The sequence below is a fragment of the Python bivittatus genome, unplaced genomic scaffold (genome assembly GCF_059951505.1).
Source record: "Python bivittatus isolate LINGU-HERP-01145 unplaced genomic scaffold, Pbiv_v1 ctg000350_np1212, whole genome shotgun sequence".
NCBI lineage: Eukaryota > Metazoa > Chordata > Lepidosauria > Squamata > Pythonidae > Python > Python bivittatus.
This window is the reverse complement of record NW_028277074.1, coordinates 24,325,019-24,340,563: the sequence shown is the minus strand read 5'-3', so window position 1 is coordinate 24,340,563 and position 15,545 is coordinate 24,325,019. Positions and strand designations below refer to the sequence as shown.

At 37.1% G+C, this 15,545-nt stretch overlaps 1 protein-coding gene and 1 long non-coding RNA gene across 3 annotated transcripts in view; one reads left to right on the top strand and one right to left on the bottom strand.

The window, feature by feature from the left end:
- FUNDC1 (FUN14 domain containing 1) overlaps positions 1-4,664 on the bottom strand; it is an 18,017-nt gene extending 13,353 nt beyond the window's left edge. The window contains exons 1-2 of one of the 2 annotated variants that reach the window (XM_007437711.4): positions 4,508-4,664; positions 70-226 (exon numbers count right to left, since the gene is read on the bottom strand). In XM_007437711.4, coding sequence (XP_007437773.1) covers positions 70-226; positions 4,508-4,538 — 188 coding nt within the window. In that variant the 5' untranslated portion in view covers positions 4,539-4,664. Of the gene's footprint in view, positions 1-69; positions 227-1,720; positions 1,847-4,507 lie in introns of those variants that run through there. The other variant, XM_088144734.1, reaches the window with a different exon arrangement.
- LOC148215144 (uncharacterized) lies at positions 3,917-15,545 on the top strand. The gene is made up of 4 exons (XR_015796808.1): positions 3,917-3,995; positions 9,966-10,071; positions 10,871-10,953; positions 11,908-15,545. It is a non-coding gene; the product is annotated as an uncharacterized LOC148215144 (long non-coding RNA).

Genomic DNA, 15,545 nt, shown 5'->3' with positions numbered 1-15,545 from the left:
TAAAAAGGAAACAGATTAAATATGTAAAATAGATGTGTAAAATAGAATGTCAAAATAATTTGTTCTCACCAGCCTGTTATACCACCCATTACAATCTGAGTAGCTACAGAATACTTTTCTACAATAGGTCCAGAATTTCTGCCAAATACCCGGTTCCACCAATGATGACGCCTTGCATATTCTGTTAAATCCAGTACTTCATATGAATCATCATCACTGTCATGTTCTTTAAAAGAAATTGAAAGTCAGACACTTTCCAAATTTTAAAAAGATGCAAAATTACTCAACATGGTTCCCAATAATGCTAACTAGCAAACATGCATTATGAAATGAGGTAATACAAGTGCATTTTCACTGAATAGCAAATTATCCAAAATACTACTGTATTTTCTTAGCAATAAAAACAATGATAAAGAGAAAATATTTTAATTATCTTTGAATATGGCAATCAAACCTAGATTTGGAATCTCTGTTAATGCCCCTAACACTATACAGGTAGTCCTTGCATAGCGAATGCCTCAGACAGCGATTGTTCACAGTTATGATGGTGATGAAGAAGTAACCTTGCAACCAATGTCCACATTTATGACCTTTGCAGGTCTGTAGAGCAAAGGAAAGCTGAAGATTGTAAGCACAGTCTCAGTGATTTTTCACTTAGCGACTGCTTCGCTTAATGACCAAGTTGCCGATCCCAATTGTGGTTGCTAAACAAGGATCAACTGTATTATAAAATCCTTTAAAATGTTAAAATAGTATTTACGGACTTGAGGTTAAAGTTGATTCATCAAAAAATGCTATTTAAAGTGTACTGGACTCCCCAAACAATGTACTAGAAAGGATGTTATCAGTTTTTCTCTGTTGGAGATAATAAAAATTTGAGGAATTGACCTATATGAAATACTTATGTGAATTTTGGTACATTTCTGGAATAGTATTGTAAATAAGTAAATTTATGGAGAACTACCTCAACATTAAATATGTGGTGTTGAATTATATACCAAAACTCTGGAATTTGATGGTCTATGAGGAATTATGGTTGTACTGGGCATTTGGGGGGGAATTATATAGAGAAATTGGAAAAGTGATATTATTCCAGACAGTAAGGACTGGCTCTTAGAAATGTGCTGTTTATCCATTTTGGAAAAGGCTGTATTTTCTACTAACCAAAGGATGAAGAAATATGTTTTTATTTGGCATAGATTTTATGATATTTTACAATAATTTAGTGGCATTAGGTAATTTTTTTCTTCTTTGTCTTATATGATTATAATATAGTATCTTATGGTATTTTTTTGCAAACTAGTGACTATAAGTTTAACATATATGTTAGATTTTTATTTTCAACCAAACTCTTTAGTATTGTAATTGGTTAAATTTTGTTAAGGTTTTTAGGGGGGGAGGGTGTTCTTTTTTTCTTTTCTTTTTTTACTTCTAATTTTAATTGTTTAATTTTTAAAAATTCTTATTTCTTGAATTAAATGTTCTTATTGCTGTGTATTTTAGTACTGTTTATATTTTGTAAACTTCTAAAAATAAAGAATTAAGTAAAAAAAAAAGGCTTTTCACTGGCTGTTAAAAAAGCATGATTTACCATATTTTTCCGACAATAAGACGCCCCCATGTACAAGACGCCCCTCACTTTTCTAGCCCAAAATTTAAAAATCAGTATTTTAAAGATAGTGCAGAACACATTTTTATTTAGTAATTAGTTAACATTTACCTGATACACTCGGTGGGAGGAGGTCCAAACCGTCTCTCTGCAGCTCTATTTCCAGGCTCTTTTGCATAACTGATTACATTCAAGCACGAGTGAAACTGCCGATAGCTTGTCTCTGCAAACAGCCTTCCTCTAATTGGTTTGTTCAGCATCAGCTGACGTCAGTTACATCAGGCTCCTGATTGGAGGAAGTCTGTTTGGGAGACAAGCTATTTCACTCGTGATTGGAGGCTAGCAATAGGAAGAAGCCTCTCTGCAGAAACAAAGTTTGGCAGTTTTGCAACCGCGATTCTCGGCTGACTTCCTTGAATAAGACGCCCTTCAGTTTTTAGGGTAAGGATTTTAGAAAAAAGTATCGTCTTATAGTCGGAAAAATACGGTATCTATAAATTGATCTGAAATTACATTCCTATGTAATTCTAAACTAGAGATGTTTTCATAAGAATCAGTAGAACAGAAAACTATATTTAATGTAACTAAAATAATCTTTCATTGACTCTGTATTTTTTTGAGTTTCAATGCTACAGATGCACTTAATACATTCCACTGATAAGCTTTATGTGTGGGAACTTATAACTCTCCTGAAGTTGGATTTCAATTCCTTCTTCTTGACTAGAGACTACAGCAACAGGGACTAGCGCAATTTGAATCCACATAGACTCTGGGTCCTAAAGTTCCCCATCTCTGCATATAGCCATTTTAAGCCCATGACCTGGAACTTCACATCCATGAGCTCCTTTAAAATTAAATATATTGACACAGTTATTATCAAGTAGGCATATATTCTGAAGAAATGGAAGAATAAAAAGTACTCAAATTATAGACATGAAGATTAATATGGATCAGCACATATTAGAATCTGTTGCAAGAGAGATATATAGCAACTACTGCAATCAGATTCCCAAAATGTTATATTCTCAGTGGTAGCTAATGTTAATTCTTTAAAGGGACAATGAAAAATGAAATTCTGACAATTTCAAGGAAATTATATGATCCTGTCTGGAATGCTCTATTTGTAAAATAATTTATATTTTACATTTCCCATTCAATTTTAACTTTAAAAGGTTAAATACAGTTTAGGGAAAAAAGAAACAGAATTAAAATGAATCTCATGGACCTACTTCAGCTAAAAGGAATTATAGCACCATGAATTCTGAATAATCTATAGTTTCCAGTTCTATTTTTAGTTGACATTTTCTCAACATCTCTCTAAAATATTTAAAATTATAAATACAAGAATCATCATTAAATAATTCTAAATGTATGTGGCACTATCCTCAAGTTCAACATTTTGCAAACTTAAAACTCCAGGTTGGGTGGGTGGGGGAAATAGTCACAAGGCAGTAAATGGAGTATCACTGAACTATTTAAAAAACGGAGTAAAATGGCATCTCAAGCAACCGATATATAAGAATACAATGGCTGGGCTTGGTCAGCACACAAAACACGTTTGTCTAGTTTGTAATTGAACATATTGCAACTAATCCATAAAAGTGGGTTAGCTAAGTTTTGTTTATTTAAACATTGATAAGCATCTCATGTGTACACAATCATAGCTTATTTTGAGTTAGAGCCTAATGGTGCTAGTTACGTCACTCCAAGTGTGGGTTCCCCCTAAGCAAAGCCTCTTAGAAGCAACAGTAAGACCAATCTGGACCATGCATCTTCTTTCCTCCTATCAATACGGGAACATTCCCCAGGAAAAGAACACATTCAGATAAATACAGTTCACAGGAAAAAAAAGTCCATGATAAATAAAACACACCCACCCATACTCAAATAAAACTACTGAAGCAAAAATATAAAACAGAGAGTGTCATCCCAAGAGTATAGGGAAGGCTGGAAGGCTACTTATTGCCTGTGTCCTAGACTAAGCACGGAACAAACAATACATGGCATGAACGCGGATAGTCACACACACACAAAACAGCTGGCATGTATCCAATGATCTTGTTCAAAAAGACCATGACATACTTCTTGTTGGTAAGAGCCTACAACTGCTACCAAGCATGGCCTGAACAATGAACCTCAGCCAATCCCTTCTCTCAGGTGAACACAGCAACGTGGTGCACATTTCTAATTTAAGTTTACATTAACACATGGGCTCATAAACTACACTCAGAATCAGTTATGTGTTAATTAAATGGGGAGACGGCAGGGAGACAGTAACTCTTAATTCCTCCGCTGAACAGAGTGGATCATCGCAAATGAAGAGGCAAACTCAGAGCGGAAATGGCAAAGCCACATGGCTGCTAATCGCGATGCTCCAGGATCAAAGGTAACATAGCTCTGAATCGCCTTGCTTATGAGCCTCCCCGCGGGGCCTCCGGTTGGCCATTTTGGGACCTAAGTTGACTTTTGGTCTGCTCTTGCGAGGCTCTTCCAACGCACCATCTTACACCCTTTTACTAGGAAGGAGTCCCACTCAGACTTCTGCCTGGTTAAACGCGAGCAGCCAGACGCCCCGCGAGAGACCCCGCTTCGCCCCGCCTGCCCTTCACGTCTCCCATCGGGCGTCCGAAGAGAAGTCGGAGCAAGCTCCGCCCTCCCGCGCGCAACCACTCCGCTCTCGCTCAACCCACAGTGAGGCTGGAGGGAGGGAGGGGATCCTCTGCCTGCGCAGAACAAGGGTCAGAAGAGGCCTGGGAGAAGAGGGCGACTTCTGGCCAAACGGGCCAATCATTTCCTAGACTAGCGGGTGTAATCTCTTCCCGAAACGCTGGTCAGCTCCATTCGGGAAGGCAGGAATAGCGCCATGACAGCCCTGAAAGAAATAGGGCTCTCACTGACCTGAGGCGGGGCGATTTCTCCGAGACGCCATGTTTAGTAGCAACTGGGAAAAGCGGGAGGAAAGGCGACGCCGCAGCGTTCCGCCCAATCGCAACCTACTCCCCTCACATCATTTTGAACTCTGAAGGGTTCTTGCAAGAACGCATGCGCATTGCAAAGAAGGGAGGCTCGCACGCTCGCAGGGACTGTCGCTGGGTAACATCATCACAGAATCTTCCCGGGGGACTGTGGGAATTGTAGTTTAATTATTGCTCTGCGCTGAAACTAAAACGTCATGGATTCAATCTTCCCCGCAGTTAGGGAAAGAAATATAAACTGAATTTTTTCCCCTGGAATCCCATGTTTCAAGGCTCTACAAAAGGCTGTAGAAAATAGTAGTGCTATTTAATTTTTACATAGCACTCAGCGGTATTCCGTATAATCTGTTTCTCTCTGACACAACAATATACAGCAGTGTTACGTTACTTGTGCGCTTATGTTGTTCCTTGGCAGACCTAGTAGAAATTTTTCTAGGAAGTTGGTGTGAAACACAGGGAGCAGGGAGCGATGTGTATGAAAGGAATTCAGCAGACAAAGTAGTAATGGAGAGGACAAACGCGGGGAGAGAAATGGCAGACAAGGAACCAGTCAGACAGGAGGAGACCCATCTGTGCCTTTCAATATACCCCAAACAAACACACTGGTGATCACATCTATAGCAGATCACCTAGTCGCCATCTCCAAGATAATAAGTGAGAAAGCATTACAGAGTTATATACATCCTGAAGTTGTGGCGAGATAAAATCATCTTAAAATAGGGATTCTTAACTTGGGATCCACGACCCCTTGGGGTCCAGGAACTTGGATGAGAAAATAATTACAACTTTATTTTCATTAATCTCTGATACTTAGCTTGCATTGTTTAATAGAATAAAGAAGTACATATATTACATATTTGTTAATTTTTAATACTTTGATAAGTATATTTGGGCATTATTGGTTTCCCTTGTAGAGGAGTGACGTGGCAGCAAAAAATCAGGAGTCTGGTAGCACCTGTTCTGAAACAAATTTTATTAGAAAGTGTACACTTTTGTAAGTTGTAGCTCACTTCATCTATACATCTGAGTGGCTAGACTAATGTAGGATTAAAATTGGAGGGGATAGGAAGGCTCTTTGCTTTTGCAGATTTACATGCGAGATAGATTACAATTGTTAATTGATAAAGTACTGGTAAAGTGTTTAAAAAAACCATTGTGTTTGTTGAGACCTTGTAATGCAATCTACATCTCTGTGTTTATGCATTTAAATACATTGGCACAAAATTGGATCCATGGCACAAAAATATTAAGAATCTCTGTCTTAAAGTGCCTTAAATACTAATGTAAAACCCATAGACACTTCAATGAAGAAGTGTAGATGAGATAAGAGCAATTTCACAGGGTTACTTCCAAATCCTTAATCAATATTTTGCAACTAGTTCCTCCTTTCTTCCCCTCCCAGCTACTGTTTTGCATCAGATTATGATTGGTGGGCATTATAGAAAAAGTTTATCACTTGGGCCTAAAGCTTATCTGTTTAAAACATGGTTGGCATGGTGGGTGTGGCCCACCACAAAGCAACCTTTCAGAAAATAATCTGATGAAATTGCTCTCTGCCATTCTGTCTAGCAAGTAGTTCTCTGATCAATATCTTATTTCCTATAACAAACTCTTCCTGGGACTCTGGCTCCCAAAAATATAGCAAAAAATGAGAAGGCAGCCCCCTGCCCACAAATATTTGTTGAAATAAAGTCTTCCAAAAATCTGTATTATTTTATGGCAGTACTACATAGAGAGCTTTGATGGTGCATGTGAACTGTTTCATAAGAAGTGGGAGACCCAGATTCAGATTCTCACTGACTATGCCATGAAAGTCATTACTTGGCACAATTTTCTGCATTCATATGACACACGGAAAAATAACCACACAGCTTTGGTTCACACAAGATCCTAGTTTAAAATGTTGTTGGCTACTTTCTAGCCAGGTGTTTTACTAACAACCATAAGGTGAACTACAGCCAGTTATCTCTCAATCTACCTCACAGTGTTGTGAGATATCATATATGCAGCTTTCAACATTTAGGAGAAAAAAATGAATTAATACATACAAGACACTATTTTTAGAATTTGTATCAATTTATTTGTATTGGATTTGAAGACTGATATATCTAAGTAAATTGCATAAAGCCCAAAACTTTGAAGTCTGTTTCTTTAAATAAGTTAGATTCAACAATTGTCCATAAAGATTACCTGTACTGTGGACTTCTTTAATAGCAGTGTAGACATAGGCTCTCTTATTGCAATAAACCCTAACCCTTGTTTTTCCTATTTTGTGTGCAGGATTAGTAGAAATAATAAAATACCAACATTCCTTTTAAAGCACCAAATTAATAGCAGGAATGGTGATAAACTTTCTCAATATAATGTTCATAAATTATTTAAACATTATGTATCTCTAACAGCATATAACAGAAATAGAGGGCTCATTCTTATGTCTCCATAACAGAGGCACAAATGTGCCTCCAAAACTGTTTTTAAATGAGCTTCCCTCATGATATAGCCTGTAGATCATCTCTAGCCCACAGCTGAGGCAACTTAAAGTCATTGTCAGCTATTCCAGAATAAAAGGAATGCTTTTTCTTTTCCCAACACACTTTTTCTCATGGACATGATCTAGTATGCTTCATTGAAAATAATGGGTGATGATGCAGTCTGAGGCTGGGATCTACTCAGCTCTTTTGAATCACCTTTGGCTTCTGTGGACATGCCCCCCTCTCTCAGGTCACTAGGCACTTCCATCCATGGCCATTGGACCTCTGTGAAAACAGGCAGCCACCAGTGCTTTCCAAAGCACTTCTCAGTTCTTACACATGGTCCTTATAGCTACAGATTTAGAAAAAAAACTAGGACCTGTTTTTTTTAAAAAAAAAACAGGTTTAATCATCTTGCACTAGACTCAAAATTAAAAGGAGTCTTCTTCTCTTGAGAGAAGCTAGTCCTCTGCTGCATGGAAACTCAATTTAAACTGGGAAAGAAAGCTGGATTCTGCTAGCTGTGTTTTGCTGGTTCTGTCAACCAATGGATACATTGCAAGTTTTCACTGTTTCTGCTTGACAAAGTGTTTTGCCTGGCAGTACCTTTTTATTAGTATGTGGCAAGAAGGTGCCATTTTGCCTCCTCCAGGGCTACCTCTAGGTGTTGCCAGCCATAGCCACTTTTTGCCCACCCTGCTATTTCCTTGCAACTGCAGTCAAGCATGGAACTTACTTATTATCATTTGCTCCCTCTCACTTTGCCTGCATACCTCCTCAACTGACTAACAGGTCACAGGGACAAAACAAAGGCATAGGGTGAACAAAAAGGGAACACCCCCAATAATCTTTACAACCTCTCCTCCACAACTATGACCTTTCAGTCAGGGTATTTCTCAACAGAGATCTAGTACTCTTTTCAAAGAGTAGTGCTAAACTGGTGACCCAGCATAGCCCAAATAACAGGAGAGAGGCATAAAGGACCTCTGAAAGATGGCTAACCCCTCCATCCCAGGTGCCAACTACACTCACCTAACTCTGCCCCAACACAAGTTAAGGTGAGTGAATGGTGGGTGTTCTATTAAGCCAGGGAAATTCCCCAGCTGTTTTTCTTAATACAGTATATCCCCTATTAAAACTAAGGAGAGTACCACTGATCTCATTCCTGAGGTGGAATAAGGCTCAGCAGTTGGGCCCTGTGATTTGTGCTAGTATATTTTTCTGTTGACTCAAAGACTGGAGGGTAGCATGTCTGACTGAGTTCTTAGCAATGGCAAAGACTGCAATGCTATATGCACCAAGTGAGGGGTAAGCCTCACTGAACTTCTTAACTTCAGTGTAATATGAGTAGATTGCAATTCTCTTGGTAAAGTTCTGATGTCTGTTTGGAACTATGTCCTGGACTAAACAGATGAGCCCAAAAACTTATTTGTGCCAGTGCAAGCATTAGTAAATCACGACAGCCACTATAATCTATAAAAAAGCAAAATATTGTATAATAAATGACAAGTATATTGGCTCCATCAAACAATGCTGTGACAGCTAAGTCATGAAGCTATGAACAAATCTTTACAATCCCTTCCCTAAACCTCAAATCACAGTTACAAATATTTTCTAAAAAGGGAATTCACAAATCTAACATTTTAAAAATAATTTTCCTCCAGTTTTGCTTATCAGTCTTACTGGAAAATAATGAAGTTAATGGACTGCTAAACATTTAGATCATAGCTGATTGGACTGATAGTACTTTGAGAATAGCACAACCTGCTTTCTTGTGCATTAAGGTACTGTACTCTTAGACAAGCAACAAAAAATCTCCTGGAAGGCAATGGCACACAACTTCCATACCTGTATTGTTGTCAGGAAAACAATATGGACATGTTCAGAGTCACCAGCAGTCAAACTCAAAGTGGGGAAGACTTTTCTCTTAAAAATATACCAAACAAAACTAAAGGAGCTTTTTCATCTTTCAAAACATTGCAAATTACAGTAGCACTAAAATAATAAAGTAGTACAGCAGGGCATTAAAATAATTTTTAAAATTGCTCAGTCTAAGAATTTATCATAAATTATTTCAGTGACAACTTGGTTTATTCTTGGTTGCTGTTTTAGCTTGTAAAGATCTCTGTCCTCCATTCCTTCTGCTCCCTCTTACTTTTCTATTTTTTTTTAAACGGTGAGTCTGTCAGTGTGGCCTACCTTTGTCTTTTAAATGAAGTGAGATTACTTGGGAGGTACTCGCCTGCAAAGTATGAGAAAAATACAATAAATCCTGAGTTTAGTTAACCTTCAGTAGAACTGATAACATTTTTTGTTAGGGAGCACCCCAAAATAATGACTTTTTTTTTTGCAAAAATAGTTCATTCAATCCATACTTGGCAGAACTAGTTTGGTATAGTGGTTAAGGCATCAGGCTAAAAACCAGGAGAGCTTGAGTGCTGCCTTTGGCACAAAGCCAGCTGGATCACTTGGGCAGTCCCTCTCTCTCAGCCCTAGGAAGGAGGCAAAGGGCAAACACTTCTGAAAAACCTTGCCAAGAAAACTGCAAGGACTTGTCCAGACAGTTGCCAGGAGTCAAAAACTGACTGAAAGTCCCAAAAAAGAAAAAAAAGTCCATACTTGCAAAACATATGTGAGTTATGCATGGAAGAGAGATTATTATCAGGAGGGCTTGTGAGATAAGGGCACGCTTCATGTTTGGAGTCCTGAGATGGAGGTGGGGGGTAGAGGGGAAGGGGGAAGAAGGAGAAATGCTGGGAAGAGCCATTGATTGAGGCAGCAGATCCATTGGTTCTTATGTGGGGGGACAGTGCAGCAGCAACAATTCAACCCCGTTTCCCCGCCCCCTTTCCGTTCCTGAAGGAATTCTTCAAAAACTGGTCAAAAGAATCTTATTTCTGCTTGACTTAGGGCAAATCATCGATCCTTTGTAGATGCCTGCAATAATGAGTGTTACTCAAAAAGCTCCCCCACCACCTCTATGAATAATCTTTGAGAGCAGAAAAGACAATGGAAGGTAAGAGAGGGATTGATTTTAAATGGACGTTTAAATTTAAATTTAAATGCTCAGATAATTTTCTGTTAATTATATATGAACCATTTTGTCCATGGATTCTTAGCACCAGTTTGTGATAAATCTGCAGCTTTGACAAGATAATCTTGAATCTGGAACTCCCATATGAACTGTAGCAGCATGTAGGAATATAAAACACAGGTGCTTTAAATAATTTGAATCCTTTATGATATATATTGACTTACATATTGAACAAGTTATGGTTTGTTTAAATGTGGTTTATTGAACAAATCACTATTGGTTGCATTCATACAACACATAAAGCCAGATCAAATAAACCCATTATGGTATTGTGCTTAAGCTAAGTGTATATATTCATCCCATGGAAACCTGAACTTCAGACACTGAAGAGTTTGAAATAATATTTGTTTTTTTTTTCGCCACATATTTCTGTTAGGGTCTTATGATTCAATATGAATATTGATTTCCCATTTTTTGTTTTGTGTGCTAGGGCTTCCTTTAAATAATGTTCCTTTTTTGCCTAATCAATGTTTCCACTTGTATGTTATTGAAATAGCTATCTAGATTCTTGGACTTACAGTAAATAAGGAAAATTTCCTGAGTTAGGAGCCTCAGTCAGCACTTTCAAATAATGAGGAATGCTGGCAATTGTATTTTAGCAAAGTCAAGAGAGTCAACAGTTCCTACCATGTTTTATAAAATGTATTGTTCCTTTGCTTCTTCAATTATTTTTAAACATTATTTTTAAATTGGTTAATATTTATTTGCTTATGTTTTTCAGTGGTATACTATTCATCTCCAAAGAAATGCAGAATACTTTATAAGAGAATTTTCCCATTTTTATATATAAAACAGCTCTGAAAGGTGGGTTAGATGACATGTAGATTCAACCGAGATAGCTTGGTTCACATATCAAGCCAAGCATGAATGCAAGTTGTTGAACCCAGTTACTATGGTACAAAGTAATGGTTTATGCTTTAATGTTATGAAAAGCAGGTAGCCTTGATTTATTCAATAACCATAGTTTGATGAATGCTTGGCCTGAGAATGTTCCCATTGTTTTTTTGGTTGAGCAGCTGCTTGAATCTGGACATTTTTCATTTATATCCAGCTCTTTGCACATCCTACATCGTGCTGGCTCTTTCAAAACACAATGTTTAGATGGAAGGTAATGAGAAAGTAATATTTTAAATGGTGTTAGCAATTGTATTTTGAAAGGGTTTGAACTCTCTTCATCTCACGATGGAAAGAATGAATGTGGAAAAAAGCACCGAATAAAAGGAATGAGATTTCTCATGTATACCTCACCCAACTGGGGTAATAGTCCATGAATACTGTAAATATTTCCAGCACCGTTTATCTGTGGAGGAAATGCTATTATGTTACTGCCTGGAAAATTATTTCACTTTGTGACTCATTGGGGTTATTTGTGGACAATCCAAAACTCAATACAAGTTGGATGGTTCAGATAAAATTGAATTTAAATTATCTTCCTTTGGGATACTTTTGCAAATAATGAATGCGGCATTCAGTTCTGTGCAATGTTTGAGAAGATACAGAGGCAGGACAGTAATTCAGGGTGATCTAAAAGAGCTGTAGATCTGGATCTAGAGAAAATGTTATGATTTTTCTTGGTTAATAAGTTATTTTCCCAGGCTGTTCAAAGTAATTTCCCCCCGTCTTAATAATGTATTTTGTAATGCTTTGTGAACCATGCTCTATTCTGAGTCTTCTATATTTTCTGTTAAATTTTAAAACAAAACTTGTTTTATATTTGTCCATCACCTTCTATCTGCTTTATTCTCATTTATTATTTAGGTTGTGGGTTCAACCACACTGAACTAAGTGCTTTTTCACAAACGGGAAGATGAAGCCCCTGCAATGAACAGTGCAACCACTAAGGACTTGGGGAAAGAAGCAGCCAACTATAGAGAGAGGTCAGAAAAAGATGCCTGGAAAAAAATTGTGGTGGCAATGTTTGCCTTAAAAATTGTCTCCTGAAAAGGTCACCACTAGAACTATAGAGGCCTAGTTTGTTGATTAACCAAACAGAAAGAGGGAGGATCCTATCAACATTTTCTTTTCTGCTAAATCCCCAGGATTTGTGAGATAAGCTTAAATTGTCCTTAACTGTACTAGTATTAAACCAGAATTTTCTCCCTTAAGCTGAGAGTATCCAACCACAGCCATGTGTAAAATCTGCTATGTTTCACTAGACATTATGTCAGAGGTGAAATAATGGGTAGGATCAGAGAGATGTGTTTATTGGCCTTTTTATGTCCTTTATTATAAAGTTCAAGTAATCGGTGGCTGGTAAATTTAAATGGTGGTCTGTAACAATTGTGCAACAGCACTGGACTGCTCAGTGACAGTATTGTAAGGGCTTTAACTCTGTGGCACTTACTGACTTAGCAGAAGGCTAAAATAACATAGTCTGGGAATGACAGGAGCAAACCCTACTCCTCCTAAACAGAACATGGAGGACTCTGGAAGTCAGCCCTTGTTGCCTATATAAAGTATGGGAGACTGGGAGTTTCCAAGGACAGGAATGCTGATTATCAATACTTGCAACCTCACACTAAGCTTGAGAAACACAAAAGAAGGCGTCCATTAAACTATGGGAAAGACAGAAGAAAAACAGGCCAAGTTTAAATTTAAGAAAGTAAAAGGGACTGTTCTCTCACTTTGGGCAAAAGGCAATCAAATGATTTAAGAGGCTTCATCTAGTCTGCAGTAAAGATTCTTAATTGGCTGTATCATGCTGAATGTTACTTCTGCCAGATTGAAGCCAACTAAAGGAAGGAGCTTGACATAAAGGAAAGGAAGGGGGGAGAAATCCTAAATAAGCCTGTTGCTTCTAGAATTCAGCTCCTTCTGTGATTCAAATCTTTTTTTTTTAACTTTTTTCAACTCAGGTAACTTAAAAGATAACAGAATCCTGCAGTCTGATTGTTCCATTCTTGCTTCTGTGATTAGTATAGGCATCAAAACTGGAGAATCAACCAATCTGCTTATCACATGCTACACATACATAATCAGGACAGCATTCAACAGAGGCTCAGAAAAAATGAAATAGAGGCAGGATAAAGATCAGCAGTTGGGACAGCAAATTACCATACCAGCAGGAATGCTGTCTTAAAGATGGGTAGATAGCACCTTAACTCAACAGTTGGAAAGATCCATAACCCCTCGTGCAGTTCAAGACTTCTGTTACTTAATACCCTCCAGATGTGACTAGGAATTATGGGAACTGTAATCCAACTGGAGGGAGCCAAGCTGGGGAAGGCTGGCCTAGATATATAAAATTATACGTATTTGTTTCCTGGCTTACCTTTCTAATTTGTAAATGAGCAACAAGACAAAGATCCTAATTTAAACAAATCACGGACTATAGTTGGTTTAACCTCTACTGCTGGTAGAGGGTAGCAAACAAAAGTAATCAAGTAGCATGTATTATTTTATATATGTGATTTATGTGGCTGCCCAACTCACACAAAAGCCTTTTTGAGTCAATTAACTTTTGGCCATTCCATTCCTGGCCACCTTAAGAGTCAAATATTTGCTCAGTGTTTGCAAAACGTTTCTGTCCTAAGCACTGCTGATTCCCACTGCTTCAGTTTCAGCTTTTAGAGTAACTGTTGCATTATAGATGCACTGAGCTGCCACACATTTTCTTAAGCATCCTTTACTGCACATTTTGATTACAAATTCAAGTATAGTATTAATATCGTGGCATATTCATAGTTTGTATTTTGCATTGCTTTGGGAGTTATTGTTGTTTGTCTATCTTGCCTTGTTTTGGAGAAGAGTGAAATTATATGATCTGCCTTTAGCCTATTTTTGTTTGAACACTATTTGTTCATTAGCTCTGGTTGTTTGTGTTGCTTGCAATCATCTCTTTTTTGCTATGCTATATGTTTTATAGTGAATTGTTTATAATGAAATAAATTTAATCTAGCAAGGTTTCTGTTGGACGAGAGATCACGTTTTTGTTTCTTTAAACCCTATATTTTTGTATATAAAGAATTGTAAACGAGTCTGATTTTTTTTTACACTTAGCCTAGCAGACACTCCAGCATATGTTTTCTGGCTGCTTTTATACCAGTGGAGGAAATTCTGTCATGTGATCCTTTCAAAACCACTGTTTATAAGAGACAGTTCATCTGATGTTTGTGTATATTGCTTATGAGCCTGATTTCTAAATATTAATGGGATTTACTCAAGCCACTGTGAAGAGGTTAGCTGCAATACTTCCATAGAAAATGGCTTTTGTCCATAAAAACTAATGTATGATAACAGTCTCTGGGTTAAGAATGCCCTGGTTACAGATGACCCATAGTTAAGAATGGAGCCTATTGTAGCAAAATTCAAGTTAAATACACAATAGTTCAAATTCATTACACAATACTACTTATACAGTATTATACAATAATACTGTTTTAGCTTACATACAAATTCAACTTAAGGACAGACCTTGGGAACAGAACTTGTCCTTAAACTGGGGACTACCTGTACTAATAACAAAATCCTACGGAAAAAAATCTTTAATTTATTCAAAGACTAGAAAAAAATCCAGTAGGGGTTGTCAACTCATGTGAAAGCAGATGCACTGCCAATATGGTCACCTTGATTTTGTTAGATTAAGGGGCAGTTGTCCAAACTCCATTTTTTCACCATCATTCTTCCTCCATGCCATATGCCGATCTGTATATATGTCAGAAGGCTAATAGCTAAAAATCTTAATTGTACTAGAATTAGAATAGTTTTCAGATGTAGGTTTTCTTATAAAGATTAAAGTCTGCTCCTGCTGAAGAAAGTATTTGGTAAAGCAAAGGTATATTTTTAGCAACCTCCTTTTATGGGGCAGTATTGCTTTAATGATCACACTTGCTTGCATAGTATATAACTTCATTAACATTACATTATCTAGATTTAATCTCCAACATCTTTTTTAGGAAGTCACATAAAACATGACTTAAAAAGAATTAAAGTTCTTGACTAAATTGCCTGAATCTAGTTCATCACATTTTCTATCACATAAAGATTTTGTATGGCATTACTGGATCTGAATGAGATGTAAAGTTATTTGGATAAAGTCTTTTCATATTCTAAGTGTTTTTACACAAGGCACTATACTCTGTACTATTTTAAATGTAAGACCACCTTTGTACGATTTTTATTGCGAGAAAAACTAGGAGTTAACATAACCATTTTAAACCAAGGCTATATTCTAACTTAAGAAGTTTGTTTTTAGGCAAATATATAAATAAAAACATTTTATTTATGGCTGCCTGGGTTTTCATGATCAATTGTTTTGAGAACAAACACATATTTTCCATTGATGTGGTGCAGGAGGTATTCCATGAAAGTAAAAACAAAAACTATTTACAGTTTTTGTAAGTACTTACTATAAATAAAACAATGCTTTTTAGTCAAGAAAAAGGCAGTAACCTGCC